We start from the raw sequence: 15834 nt of genomic DNA on the forward strand, positions 1-15834 counted from the left end.
CTAGGTAAAGCCCCGCCTTATCTCAGCTCACTGGTCACCATAGGAGCACCCACCCGTAGCACGCACTCCAGCAGGTATATCTCACTGGTCACCCTCAAAGCCAATTCTTCCTTTAGCCACCTCTCCTTCCAGTTCTCTGCTGCCAATGACTGGAATGAACTGCTGGAGACTGATGGAGACTGATATCTCCCTCACAAGCTTTAAGCACCAGCTGTCAGAGCAGGTCACAGATCACTGCACCTGTACATAGCCCATCTGTAAATAGCCCATCCAACTACCTCATACCCATACTGTATTAATTTATTTATCTTGCTCCTTTGCACCCCAGTATCTCTAATACCATTTCATATTTTTAACAAGAGTAATAGTTTGTATATTACATTTATGCAAATCATGAATCCTTAAAAAAATATATTTATTACTTTCTAAGTAGACTTTATATTTCCATGTTAATACATGGGTAGCCATAAGAAAGAACCCCCATTCAGATGGGACGCAATCGGGCGATGTAGGCTTGTACACAAATCGCCCAACCTACACACACACACACACACACATACACTGTGTGTGTGGTTACAGTAGGCTACCATATGTCAATGGCTTTAGGAACAGCAGTAACATCAGGCAGGATTTAGGCTACTAACTGCCGAGCCAGTTGTAGCTCAATCTTGGGTGCAGTGATCACATTACCGCACTGACTGACTGTCTGGAGGCTCATTGATTTAACGTTACATTAGCAACATGCTATACTGGCAAAGTTATGAATGATATAGCTGTTGGCTATATTAGCCACGACTTACCGTTCTTTGTGCAGCTTCAAATGTTGAACAAATTTGGAAGTTGTTGCGCCTCCGTCTGTCATTTTCTTCGTTCATGTTTTGCAAGTTGCAATCCGTTTTTTGTTGATAGAGAGAAGTCTTTATATCCGAAAAATAATAATTTGGGGTATCATCTTTCCAAGGGCTCCATCTGATTTCACTCGACGACGTTCCTCTGCACTGCCACATGCAACTTTTTCTCAGCTGGAACAATTTGATTGGCTGCTGTCCGATTCAATCTGTAATCCGTTAAATTAAGAGTTGATGCGCTGCACACTTTTTTTAATAGCATCATTTTTATATATTTGGACTTGGGGAGGGTATCAAGTCAGGTCGAGTCAAAAGGCTCAAGTCTAAGTTAAGTCACGAGTCATTGATGTTAAAGTCAAAGTCGAGTTGCAAGTCATCATGACCACACGTTTTCTAATCGAGTGTATGTAAACTTCTGATCCACTGGGTATGTGATGAAATAAATAAAAGCTGAAATAAATCATTCTCTCTACTATTATTCTGACATTTCACATTCTTAAAATAAAGAGGGGATCCTAACTGACCTAAAACAGAATTTTTACGAGGATTAAATGTCAGGAATTGTGAAACTGAGTTTAAATATATTTGGCTAAGGTGTATGTAAACTTCCGACTTCAACTGTATGTGGACACCTGCTACTAGATCATCTCATTTGAAAATCATGGGCAATTATATGGAGTTGGTCCCCCTTCTCTGCTATAACAGCCTCCACTCTTCTGGGACGGCTTTCCACTAGATGTTGGAACTAGAGGTCGACCGATTATGATTTTTTCAGCGCCGATACCGATTATTGGAGGACCAAAAAAAGCCGATACCGATTAATCTTCCGATATTTATATATATATTTGTAATAATGACAATTACAACAATACTGAATGACCAATGAACACTTTTATTTTAACTTAATATAATACATCAATAAAATCAATTTAGTCTAAAATAATGAAACATGTTCAATTTGGTTTAAATAATGCAAAAACAAAGTGTTGGAGAAGAAAGTAAAAGTGCAATATGTGCCATGTAAAAAAGCTAACGCTTAAGTTCCTTGCTCAGAACATGAGAATATAGGAAAGCTGGTGGCTCCTTTTAACATGAGCCTTCAATATTCCCAGGTAAGAAGTTTTAGGTTGTAGTTATTATTGGACTATTTCTCTCTATACCATTTGTATTTCATATGCCTTTGACTATTGGATGTTCTAATAAGTACTTTAGTATTGCCAGTCTAATCTCGGGAGTTGATAGACTTGAAGTCATAAACAGCGCAATGCTTGAAGCATTGCAAAGAGCTGCTGGCAAACGCAGTAAAGTGCTGTTTGAAGGAATGCTTACGAGCCTTCTGCTGCCTACCACTGCTCAGTCAGACTGCTCTATCAAATCGTAGACTTAATTATAATATAATAACACACAGAAATACGAGCCTTATGTCATTAATATGGTCAAATCCGGAAACTATCATTTCGAAAACAAAACGTTTATTATTTCAGTGAAATACGGAACCGTTCTGTATTTTATCTAACGGGTGGCATTCATAAGTCTAAATATTGCTGTTACATTGCACAACCATTGCACAATTAGTTAGCAATGAGCCAGGCGGCCCAAACTGCTGCATATACCCTGACTCTGTTGCACAGAACGCAAGATAAGTGACACAATTTCCCTAGTTAAAATAAATTCATGTTAGCAGGCAATATTAACTAAATATGCAGGTTTAAAAATATATACTTGTATATTGATTTTAAGAAAGGCGTTGATGTTTATAGTTAGGTACACATTGGTGCAAAGACAGTGCTTTTTCGCGAATGCGCTTGTTAAATCACCCATTTGGCGAAGTAGGCTGTGATTCAATGATAAATTAACAGGCACCACATCAATTATATGCAACGCACGACAAGCTAGATAAACTAGTAATATCATCTACCATGTGTAGTTAACTAGTGATTATGTTAAGATTGATTGTTTTTTATAAGATACGTTTAATGCTAGCTAGCACCTTACCTTAGCTCCTTGCTGCACTCTCATAACAGGTAGTCAGCTTGCCACGCAGTCTCCTCGTGGAGTGCAGGGTAATCGGCCATGATCAGTGTCCAAAAATGCAGATTACAGATTGTTATGAAAACTTAAAATCGGCCCTGATTAATCGGCCATTCCGATGAATCAGTCGATCTCTAGTTGGAACATTGCAGTGTGGACTTGCTTCCATTCAGCCACAACAGCATTAGTGAGGTTGGGCGATTAGGCCTGGCTTGCGTTCCAATTAATCTCAAAGGTGTTAGATGGGGTTGAGGTCAGTGCTCTGTGCAGGTCTGTCAAGTTCTTCCACACCGATCTCAACAAACCCTTTCTGTATGGACCTAGTTTTGTGCATGAGGGCACTGTCATGCTGAAACAGGAAAGGACTTTCTCCAAACTGTTGCCACTGTCGGGGTAGGTTCCTTGTCCCTTGTCAATCATTGGCTTATTGGTGAAATCGGCAGTCAGACAATATCTTTAAGTAAATCAATCATTCATTTATTAATGCAATTGCAGACAGAAGTTGACAACGGGAACATAGCATGCATGTTTCCGAGTAGGTTCTGCACCCCACCTAAGGGCGCAGCTGATTTTATACACTCGTGGTATGATACCTAGTGGTATGATCACCTACGTCAATGTATGTGTGTATCAATAAGCTGAGGATACCTTATAAGACAACCTAGTACAGTAGCTTCTCTGAATGTATTAGCATGGTCTACTGTCACACAAGATCAAAATGCCAAAACCAGACAGTGGTTACTTCTCTATCTATTTTCGGTCTGACTCAGACCTAGCCTGCAAGCACACTTTCGCAACAGCCAGGGCTTAACCACAGAGACTAATATAGATAGCTTATGCAACCTATAGTGGCATAGTTTTTAGAAACATAGCAACAGTATCTTATTATAAAGCCTGCAGCAAAACATATGAATCTTAAGGTCCCCTTAATCAATAATGAGGAGGGTCTTTGGGACCCACCCCCTACACCACAAAGTTGGAAGCACAGAATCATCTAGAATGTCATTGTATGCTGTAGCATTAAGATTTCCCTTCTCTGGAACTAAGGGGCCTAACCAGAACCATTAAAAACAGCCCTAGACCATTATACCTCCTCCACGAAACTTTACAGTTGGCACTATGCATTGGGGCATGTAGCATTCTCCTGGCATCTGCCTAACCCAGATTCGTCCATCGGACTGCCAGAGAACGAAGCGTGATTCATCACTCCAGGGAACTCTTTTTCACTGCTCCAGAGTCCAATAGTCCAATGGCGGATATCTTTACACCACTCCAGCAGACACTTGGCATTGTGCATGGTGATATTAGGCTTGTGTGTGGCTGCTTGGCCATGGAAACTCATTTCATAAAGCTCCCGACGAACAGTTATTGTGCTGACATTGCTTCCAGAGGCAGTTTGGACCTCAGTAGTGAGTGTTGCAACCGAGGACAGATGATTTTTACGCGCTACGTGCTTCAGCACTCGGTTGTCCCGTTCTGCGAGCTCGTGTGGCCTACCACTTCGTGACTGAGCCGTTGTTGCTCCTAGACATTTCCAAGTCAAAATAAGAGCACTTAACATTTAACCGGGGCAGCTCTAGCATGGCAGAAATTTGACGAACTGACTTGTTAAGTGGCATCTTATGACAAGGCCACGTTGAAAGTCACTGAGCGCTTCAGTAAGGCCATTCTACTGCCAATGTTTGACTGTGCAGATTGCATGGCTCTGTGCTCGATTTTATACAACTGTCAGAAATGGGTGTGGCTTAAATAGCTGAATCCACTAATTTGAAGAGGTGTCCACATTTCTTATATTTGTAGTATATCTGCTGTTAAAAGAGAAGACAGCAGAGAATGGAGCTCTGTGTTTGATTGACCAGGACAATTATACCTATTTTTACACTGTCAGTCGCAGCAATTTGGACTTGGGCAGATTGACTCCTATACCCATTTTTCCCAATTTAGTCACATCAGATGACAAAATAATTCACTCTACTCTACTATCACAGGCAGAGTTTTAGGGAATTGATTCCTTCCCTGGAGCCACAGAGAGCACAGAGATTGCTGGGCTGACTGGTTGCCCACAAAGAGGGAAGAGGATGTGCTACACTTGTAAATCTCATACAGGGTTAGTTATCAAGATTTTCTTGAACTCGTTTTGCAGTCTGACTATCTCACAAAGCCGAAGTGACTGGAAGTGACCCCAATCAGCAGCTACTATCTACAGTTAGTTTCAGTTGTCACTCACTGCATAAACTTTCGCTCTTGCACAGCAGAAGTGTTCCTCCAGTCTGCCAGAGCAGCTGTTATCCCAATTAATCACCTCTGCTTCTACCCTCTTCTCCATTACATGAGGCTGATTGAGGTGCGGACTGGATGCTGACAGGTTGTTTTGCATAAGCTCTCTGCACTTGGGTCCTCCAGGTTTTCCTGTGTAACAATGTGTACTACTGTCTCCTTGGCGTCCATTCCAGTGATAATGTGCCTCGTTGTAAGTGGAGCAATTTCAATGACAGTAGGGCTGGCCAAGCACTGGCGTCACTGGACACTGGCGGTAATCTAATGCGACAATCATTATTACCGGCGTGCCCATCAGGCCCAGCAGTGGGTAATGACAAGCGAAGCCCTAGGCTGCACTGGTGATCACATCCGGGGGAGAGACAGACAGCCCAGGCAGTGGTGCTATGTGGGAAGGAGCTGGCCTTCCCAAGGCCCAGAGTGGTTAACATACCACAGCTGTTCCCTGGATGATGTTGTGAGCAGCCTAAGAAGCTCTCTATCCCTTATGTCCTATCCATGCTGTCTGGCTCCCCCAGCATTTTTCCAATGTTGAAAATAACGTGTTTTCAACTCCAGTGGTTTTGACCGAATGTTCCTCCTCCGTTTATTTATAGACAGTTGCCCTCTGCCAGGCCCAGAGGTGGCATGGAAGACACCAGAAGGACTGTTTCCTATCTGATCTGCAAGGTCACAGTCCACAGAGCACATGCATGGGAAAATCAGGTACTTTCCCATGTATTGAATAGGAAGCAAGATGTCAACTGTTTGTTTTGTTTATCATTAAGTACAGTTAAGCCTGTACTTGACACTTCAAAACCAACACAACAAAAAAGTATTACACATATTTGTATTTGTGGCGTCCATGTAATCAATCATACTATGACCAGACTCTGCCAAGAGGTCTGGTGTTTACGGCACAGGCAGTAATGCACTTGCTTTATTTCTCCTTGGACCATTGGTTCAGGCCCCACCAATGATTACCCTTTATTTACTATACCAAGTAAACCAGTATGTCCAAAACATCTCAAAGAAAATGTGATTACAAATAACAGAAAGCAGTAATTTTACCTGGTTTATGTTTAATAATGTGAAATTAAGAATTTTGGGCATTTATAGCCCAGGAATCTAAATTGAGGATAGTATTAGGCTAATACAGCAATCTCCTCAATTTGAACCAGTATACTATACTGTCTGTCCTCAATTTAGATTTCCGATTATGTAAATATGTGAAGAATGATCCGTTTCCTTCATTGTTTAAATCCTGTTGTCCCTCCTGACCACCCACCACCCCCTCATAATCGCGGTATTGCTTTTAGTACATGAGAAATCACCTTTTTGATACTATTCAATTAACTTGCGTCGTAGCCTGTGTTTGTGAACTCATTTTCTGGTGTGAGCGTTCGCAGACGGAGCTAAACCACTCGTGAGGAAAATTGGAAATGGATCTGTCAGCGAAACGAAACAAACCACACAGGGAAACAAGCGCGTCGTGCAAACAACTTTTTAAGAATTGCTTAACATTTCAAGTGATTTGTGACGTTTTAGGGATTTTTCTCTGAAGAAAACGCGGTGCTGTCCATAGAATGCATTATTGTTTTTCGCCTCTTATTTTTGGAGAGGTGCGAATCACTATTTTGGGCAGGTGAAAGCTCTGACTGTGCATGGTTTTGATGAGCGGGCTTATGTTTCTCAGTACTGGCTGTCTTTTTATATAAGAAAATAGCTACTGGATCCAAGACCAGAGACAAACTAATCAAGTATGCGCTTAACTGGAGTAGCCTACACTGGCGAGGTGTCCCTTGGATCACCGCCGGGATTACGTTGTCGTAATGTTCAATACTTCGGACGTCGATCACACTTTCAATAAGAGAGAGGATGTTTCCGAAGTTATCAATGGCACTCTGGAGCTTGTCTACAACGTCACCGCTGATCCTACAGTCATGTGGAACGATACGTGCGGGGAGACACTACTTGATTTCGGCAGTGGAGAGAAGATAATTATCGGAGTGATGTTGGCTATCATCACAGCGGTCACTGTGATGGGAAACACATTGGTTGTCATAGCGGTTTGCGTGGTGAAAAAACTAAGACAACCATCAAACTATCTTCTTGTGTCTCTGGCCGTGGCAGATCTCTCCGTGGCAATAGTTGTAATGCCGTTTGTTATAGTGACCGACCTAACTGGAGGCAAGTGGCTTTTTGGGGAGGTGTTTTGCAACATCTTCATTGGTATGGATGTAATGTGCTGCACAGCCTCCATCATGACCCTGTGCGTGATCAGCGTTGACAGGTGAGTTAGTTAAACTCTAACAGTGGAATAAAATGTAGGGTGAATAATGGTAAAGTGAAACACTCAAGCTTTGTAATGGATATCTTTAAATGTGTACAATAACATAACCAACAATCAATGCCTGTGTGTTAGTGAGGAAGTATGTCAGGATAACTAATGGGTTCAATGGGAGTGACGTCATTGTTGTGGGCGTGGCATCCCATGGAATGACACGTGTCTCTAGACTAGAGACATAATGGTAAGTAAAATTACATAGGGTTCTGAGGTAAAATGTTATGGTTATCTAGACCTAGGAAAGGATATGCAGTGTCTCAGTAAAACATATTTTGTAATGGGATGTGCTTTTTACTCACAAGCATTTCGCTACACTAGCAATAACATCTGCTAACCATGTGTATGTGACCAATACTATTTAATTTGATTTACTTCTCTCACCTTTTTAGAATATAGACATTTTGGCGGTGTCCCAGTATGCCAATTTAACTACTGTCAAACTGGGACACTCCTCTAGGCCATTTTGATGCAATAAAATATTTGGGGGGATTATGAAATACATGTTTTCTTAACAGAAATCCTCTAAATTTTCTAAATCAGATGAAATGTTGGATTTAATTTTCCTCAAATCTGTTATCAGCTAGCATAGCTGCATTTTACTTAGAAAGATATTACTTCAACAACATTAAAAATCCTAGCTAGCTATATTCATAACCATACGATGACAAAAAAAACATTTATTTTGCTGTATTTGACTCTGGTGACAATAAAACTAATTGAAATTGTTGAGGGGTGAGGTCTTTCTGGTTTCATTCTACAAAATTTCCACTAGAGTACACTGTTGAGAATGTTGAGCTGATAGGCCTAGATGAAGTTTGTTATTTATAGGATTTACAATTACATATAGGCTACTTCATATAATTATAATCAAGTATGATGATGATGATAATAATATGAATAATAGTGTAATAATAATAACAATAAATTATCATTCTTATTGTTCCACAAAAATATCTAAAGAATGCATATGAATAATTTATCATTAAAATATTCAAATCTCTAACTCATCCTTCTTTACAATAAAGAATGAAGTGTCCCACTTTGCCAATCAAGGTGTTTGCCAGTATCGACAATAAATGTGGTCTCAGGACAATATGTTTGAAGAAGAGTCATCCATCCATTTTTCAATATTTTTTTAAATTTTGTATAGTCTAGTAGAGTTTTTAAGCTATTTGGAATGGTATCATGTTGGGGGTTGAGACAATGGGATGATTCTGTAAGGTGTTCCAGAAAGCACATTTTCATAGTGTCCCACTTTATCAATACTCACCCTAAAACAAGGAAGGAAGTATCTAATGTATAGGCTATTAGGTGACATTAGTCTGGGTTTGGGCTGATTTTTATGATTAAATCGAATATCGCAATATTTGACATTGAAGATGTATCATGAAGTGTAAGACGATATACCGATAAGACTGTGCAAGACTCTATTTGAACTTTACAAATAAACTGTACAGTTTTTTTCAGTTAGAATGTATCAACATGTTAAACATTAAGTATACATTTATAAACTAAGCCAAAATAAACATGATTATTTAATGAGAATAGCTAGGTTATCCATCCAGTTGCCAACAGATTTTCATGCCGATATTCTAAAATCTGCTGAAAACAATATGTGCATTTTCCCACCAGAGGTGTTTCCATCAAATTGGCTTGTGGATAAAATGCTGTGTGTGATGACACACGACAGACACATAAACTTTTGCGGTTAAATTCCCATGTACCGAAAAAAATAAAACTAGTTCAATGGGTTTCCATAGCATGTTCAACTCTACTGATGGTTTAGAATTTTGCTCTATTTAGCAAATGTGCCTACTCTGGTCTTGGCACGTGCTCTCGAACCAACAGCTTGCAGATACAGTGCGGCTAGGCTACAGTACATACATAATGAGATTATTATGGACAATATAGCAAGATTATTTTTATTTGTCAATTGGCAGCCAAGTATCGATCATCATGTCACCAGAATAAGACCCTATTTTTATTGGAAAGGCGCAATCAAGCTCATCACCATGGACTTTCACCACCCTGTGAAGTTCATCATAATTTATTTGATCTGTGGCCTAATAACCTGTAGCCTATGCTTTCCAGAGTCCTAGTGGGAGGACCACAAAATATAATTGCGTGACTTCAAGTTTACTTTGATTTGATGGTTATTAATCAAATCAAATTTATTTATATAGCCCTTTGTACATCAGCTGATATCTCAAAGTGCTGTACAGAAACCCAACCTAAAACAGCAAGCAATGCAGGTGTAGAAGCATGGTGGCTAGGAAAAACTCCCTAGAAAGGCCAAAACCTAGGAAGAAACCTAGAGCGGAACCAGGCTATGAGGGGTGGCCAGTCCTCTTCTGGCTGTGCCGGGTGGAGATTATAACAGAACATGGCCAAGATGTTCAAATGTTCATAAATTACCAGCATGGTCAAATAATAATAATCACAGTAGTTGTCGAGGGTGCAGCAAGTCCGCACCTCAGGAGTAAATGTCAGTTGGCTTTTCATAGCCGATCTTTAAGAGTATCTCTACCACTAGAGAGTTGAAAACAGCAGGTCTGGGACAGGTAGCACGTCCGGTAAATAGGTCAGGATTCCATAGCCGCAGGCAGAACAGTTGAAACTGGAGCAGCAGCATGGCCAGGTGGACTGGGGACAGCAAGGAGTCATCATGCCAGGTAGTCCTGAGGCATGGTCCTAGGGCTCAGGTCCTCCGAGAGAGAGAGAGAAAGAAAGAGAGAAAGAATTAGAGAGAGCATACATAAATTCACACAGGACACCGGATAAGACAGGAGAAGTACTCCAGATATAACAAACTGACCCTAGCTACTACTGCAGCATAAATAATGGAGGCTGAGACAGGAGGGGTCAAGAGACACTGTGGCGCCATCCGATGACACCCCCGGACAGGGCCAACAGGAAGGATGTAACCCCACCCACTTTGCCAAAGCACAGCCCCCACACCACTATAGGGATATCTTCAACCACCAATTTACCATCCTGAGACAAGGCTGAGTATAGCCCACAAAGATCTCCGCCACGGCACAACCCAAGGGGTTTGCGCATAAAGGCCTTTCCACCGCCATTTTACTGACACAAAAAGTGCCCACCTTGTCTAGTGTATTTTGTTTTGTCGACATTTGGAACGTTTATGACAAATGTGCTTTTTTTCCCCGACATGTACTTTACTCTCATGAAAAGTTTGGATGGAAGCCTGGTTAGTGTGACTATGATATTGTAAATAAGCACAAAAATTGCACAGTCTGGAATGATTTAGTCATTAACAGAGCAAAACGATTATATCGGATATCTAAATATTTAGAGTAGCATATCATAGAAGAGGTCTCGCCAAATATCACATAACCCTACATTAGTCAAAACTGGCAGGTAAATGCTGCCAGGAGATGCCGATGTTTTAAATAGGCCTAGTTTGTGCGTCACTAATCTCTGTCGACAGACTGATAGCCTCATACAATGTACCAATGTTCCTGCATACATGTCTGTAGAAGTTCCTGCATCAGTTGCGTGTCACCGATGACGTCACCGCCACATCTTCTTATTTTCCTAGTGTAAACATACACAAAGTAGTAGCTAGCTAGGAAATGGAGAATGCAGAGGTTATTTTTAATGAATGCCTTTCGTAAGTGTTTAGTTTGCATCATCTACCTTCACTAAAACCACTGTTTTGCCTGCAAACTTTGGTTTCAAATTGTGATGTCCTGGTAGAGTTCAAAGGTGTTGACACTCTAGACCCAAACTGCTACAGACATATATCTATCCTACCCTGTCTTTCTAAGGTCTTCGAAAGCCAAGTTAACAAACAGATTACCGACCATTTCGAATCCCACCGTACCTTCTCCACTATGCAATCTGGATTCAGAGCTGGTCATGGGTGCACCTCAGCCACGCTCAAGGTCCTAAACGATATCATAACCGCCATCGATAAGAGACATTACTGTGCAGCCATATTCATCGACCTGGCCTAGGCTTTCGACTGTCAATCACCACATTCTTATTGGCAGACTCGACAGCCTTGGTTTCTCAAATGATTGCCTTGCCTGGTTCACCAACTACTTCTCTGATAGAGTTCAGTGTGTTAAATCGGAGGGCCTGTTGTTCGGACCTCTGGCAGTCTCTATGGGGGTGCCACAGGGTTTAGTTCTCGGGCCAACTCTCTTCTCTGTATACATCAATGATGTCGCTCTTGCTGCTGGTGAGTCTCTGATCCACCTCTACGCAGACGACACCATTCTATATACTTCTGGCCCCTCTTTGGACACTGTGTTAATTAACCTCCAGACGAGCTTCAATGCCATACAACTTTCCTTCTGTGGCCTCCAATTGCTCTTAAATGAAAGTAAAACTAAATACATGCGATCGATCATTGCCCGCACCGGCCCGCCCGTCCAGCATCACTACTCTGGACAGCTCTGAATATGTGGACAACTACAAATACCTAGGTGTCTGGTTAGACTGTAAACTCTCCTTCCAGACTCACATGAAGCATCTCCAATCCAAAATTAAATCTAGAATTGGCTTCCTATTTCGTTTTGTCACCAAAGCCCCATATACTACCCACCACTGCGACCTGTACGCTCTCATTGGTTGGCCCTCGGTTCATACTCGTCGCCAAACCCACTGGCTACAGGTTATCTACAAGTCTCTGCTAGGTAAAGCCCCACCTTATCTCAGCTCACTGATCACCATAGCAGCACCCACTTGTAGCACGCGCTCCAACAGGTATATCTCACTGATCACCCCCAAAGCCAATTCCTCCTTTGTCCGCCTCTCCTTCCAGTTCTCTGCTGCCAATGACTGGAACGAACTGCAAAAATCATTGAAGCTGGAGACTCATATCTCCCTCACTAGCTTTATGCACCAGCTGTCAGAGCAGCTCATAGATCACTGCACCTGTACATAGCCCATTTGTAAACAGCCCATCTATCTAACTCATCACCATACTGTATTTATTTATTTTGCTCCTTTGCACCCCAGTATCTCTACTTGCACATTCATCTTCTGCACATCTACCATTCCAGTGTTTAAATGCTATATTGTAATTACTTCTCCACCATGGCCTATTTATTGCCTTAACTCCCTTATCTTACCTGATTTGCACTCACTGTATATAGACTTTGTTTTCTTTTTCTACTGTATTATTGACTATGTTTTGTTCATTCCATGTGTAACTCTGTGTTGTATGTGTCTAATTGCTATGCTTTATCTTGGCCAGGTCGCAGTTGCAAATGAGAACTTGTTCTCAACTAACCTACCTGGTTAAATAAAGGTGAAATAAATAAAGAGTTGTCTGTCTGAAGCGGACCCTCCCCGGAATTGTCCAAGAGAATCCGACATCCTCCTCAGACCTAATGCTGCTGTTGCCTAGGTTTGGGATTTATGGAACTAGTGCATCACTATCATTAACCAACAAATGTGCTATGACTTCATTTGTTGTTTTTTCCTCTCTGTTTCTGTCAGATAAAGGTTGATTCTTCTTACATGTATTACTAAAGTTGAAAAAGCATGTCATTAATTTAAACATGGGGAAAGAGTTTCCTTCCATCATGTTTCTGGCACCAGTCTAGGTACTAATCCTTTTAAATCCAAGTCACATTGAGATTCACTTTATCATTTTATAGCTAGAGTCCTTCATTGAAACAATAACAAATGGAACACCCGGTCTCTGTTTTGGTAAAAAGCTGAGGGATGCATGGGCCTGGAGAAATGTAACCACTCTCAAATTCATATACAGAGCTATGTCTGAAAGGGCTGACCAGGCATCCATGATATCAAAAGTATAATTTGTATTGTATTGAGGCTATAGTGTGTGTTTATATTACATTGTTTAGAAACATTGGAGTAAAACAAGATAATATTATTTGGAGTTCTGATGTTGAACACATTTTTATTGAACCTTTATTTAACTAGGCAAACCAGTTAAGAACAAATTCTTATTTACACTACGGTACTTAATTGCTATGCAGAAATGATTTGATATTGATAAAAACATCTGTATTGGGACTTAGAATCATTAGTTGCTACATTCATTTTTGGACTTATAAATCAATTATATTAATACTTTTGTCCTAACAGGTCCGGAGCCTGCTGGTTTTCGGTTCTACCTGATAATTAATTGCACCCAGGTCTAAATCAGTCCCTGATTAGAGGGGAACAATGAAAGAGTGCAGTGGAACTGGATTCGAGGTCCAGAGTTAAGTTTGAGGGATATATACTGGATTGATTCTTGAAAAATACAACTTATAAATGCCTCAGGAGCTTAGTTGGGCTTCTGAGTGGCGCAGCGGTCTAAGGCACTGCATCTCAGTGCTTGAGGCGTCACTACAGACATCCTGGTTCGATTCCAGGCTGTATCACAACCGGCCGTGATTGGGAATCCCATATGGCAGCGCACAATTGGCTCAACGTCGTCCGGGTTTAGCTGGTGTAGGCCATCCATTGTAAATAAGAATTTATTCTTAACTGACTTGCCTAGTTAAATAAATACAATGAAAAACCGATATCCATCCATTTTTAGCCCCCCAAAAATTCACAGGCAATAATCTTTCTATGATTGTCTTGGGGTGGTCATAGTGAGGAGGGGGAAACTGAAAACTAGCTGTTATTGGCAGAGAGGTTTGGAACTCTTTTTTTTTATTGGTCAATTGACCAAATTTGCCGCATGGTGATGTCACCATGGACAGCCGAAACTCCCGCCCCTGCAAACCTGCTGATTAGAAGGTCCTGTGTATGCTGTATTCTCATCCAGCAACTATCAGGAAATAACACTGATCACATTTTTAAAACTTTTACAGTGTTCGTTTCATCAGCTGTTCTACAATATGATACAAAACACATAAAAAAACAGAATTTTGACAGCACTGGGCTTTTAAACCTACCCTAACCTATGACCTGACCCATCAATTTATGTCACTTCTTGCCCAACAGTGGCAAGAAGTGACATCCCCAGAAACACAACTATAGGCCTACAACACATAACTATCTCCTAGCCTTCGACACAGTCTATTTGGCCGCGCCAACGTTCTTGTCATCTTTGTCCATTAAAACTTGTCCCCGAGGACCTTTTTGTAGGCCTCTTTTCACTATACTATTTCTCCTCTAACTTTAATTTTACTTCAATTAAAAAGGCTTACATGTTCCCAATCAACAGTAGCCTAGGCCAAGTCTCCTTTCACTCGCTCTGTCTCTCTCCTCAGCAGCAGGCACACTTGACATGAACAGCCAGAACCAGTTTCAGCTGTACATAAACTGTACCTTTTATTGTGCTGCAATTGGCTAACACAGTTAACAAGCTCCCGCTTGAGTCCCGGGTTGGATCTCGGAATTTCGGGTCTGTTCGACCCGTGAAGACCTCTAGCCCTATGCTGCTTTCTGTCACTAAAACTGAAACTAAAAAATATAAAAATGAAGTAGAAATGTTTTTGTCAAACTAAATTTGAATAAAACGAGTAAATCAAGTCTGAAATCTAACTGAAACTAAACTGAATTTCAAATGAGAATCGTTTTTTTTTTTTTTTTAAACACAAAACTATAATAATCTTGGAATGTTGTAAGAACGTTTCATGTGTCCAGTTTTCTGAGGGTTAGGAGAATATTCCATCAACAGCACACCAAACATACACAGAACATGGTTGCCATGTTCTCAGAATATAAGATATTAATGTTATAGACATGTTTCATTGTAACGCTGTAAGAACATTCCTCTATCCAAGGATGTTTAATACATAGGACATTCTGCAATGGTCTCCGAAGGTTTTTCTTGTTCCCGGCTTGTTCCGGGGACGTTCCTAAAGACGTTTTTAGGACGTCACCGCCCTAAAGAAACTTTCATTACACATCATCCCTTGATACTACTGCCGAGTCCATTGAGGCACTGATTGGTGAATCACTGATCCATGTTGAAAGCTATTTTTCTGTTGGAAAGGTTTGGGACACCCACACACAGTTTTCAACTTTCATATTTGACATACATGATTACATTGTGTATGTTTATTTATACAGTAACTATCATTCAACATGTCTTCACCTGGGATTTGAACTCCCAACATCTTGGTTCACAGCATTCCAATCTTCCTGGTACCCCACCATGTCTGTGTCAATGACTGATTTCACCTGTATTGCTACACTTTGCACATCTAAGTAAATCTCATCTCTGTTAAATGCACACTCAAGAAAAACAATTGGTATTTATCATAGTGATTAAGGAGTAATATTAAAATAGAGTAATATGCCCCACAAACATTAGACAACTATACAGAAAAACCCGAAATTTGCTGATTTAAGTAAATAAAATCAATGATGTGAGATTAGCTGGCGTAGCAGGAAGATCGGAATGCCATA

General features: G+C 40.8%; 1 protein-coding gene across 1 annotated transcript in view; it reads left to right on the forward strand.

Moving 5' to 3' along the window:
- The first annotated feature begins 6724 nt into the window (after positions 1 to 6724).
- Positions 6725 to 15834, forward strand: part of LOC139389752 (5-hydroxytryptamine receptor 7-like) — an 85611-nt gene continuing 76501 nt past the window's right edge. Inside the window, exon 1 of the mRNA XM_071136684.1 lies at positions 6725 to 7428. Within this exon, the coding sequence (XP_070992785.1) occupies positions 6968 to 7428 (461 nt within the window). The 5' untranslated portion in view covers positions 6725 to 6967. The remainder of the gene's footprint in view (positions 7429 to 15834) is intronic.

This window comes from Oncorhynchus clarkii, chromosome 30, assembly GCF_045791955.1.
Source record: "Oncorhynchus clarkii lewisi isolate Uvic-CL-2024 chromosome 30, UVic_Ocla_1.0, whole genome shotgun sequence".
Lineage (NCBI taxonomy): Eukaryota > Metazoa > Chordata > Actinopteri > Salmoniformes > Salmonidae > Oncorhynchus > Oncorhynchus clarkii.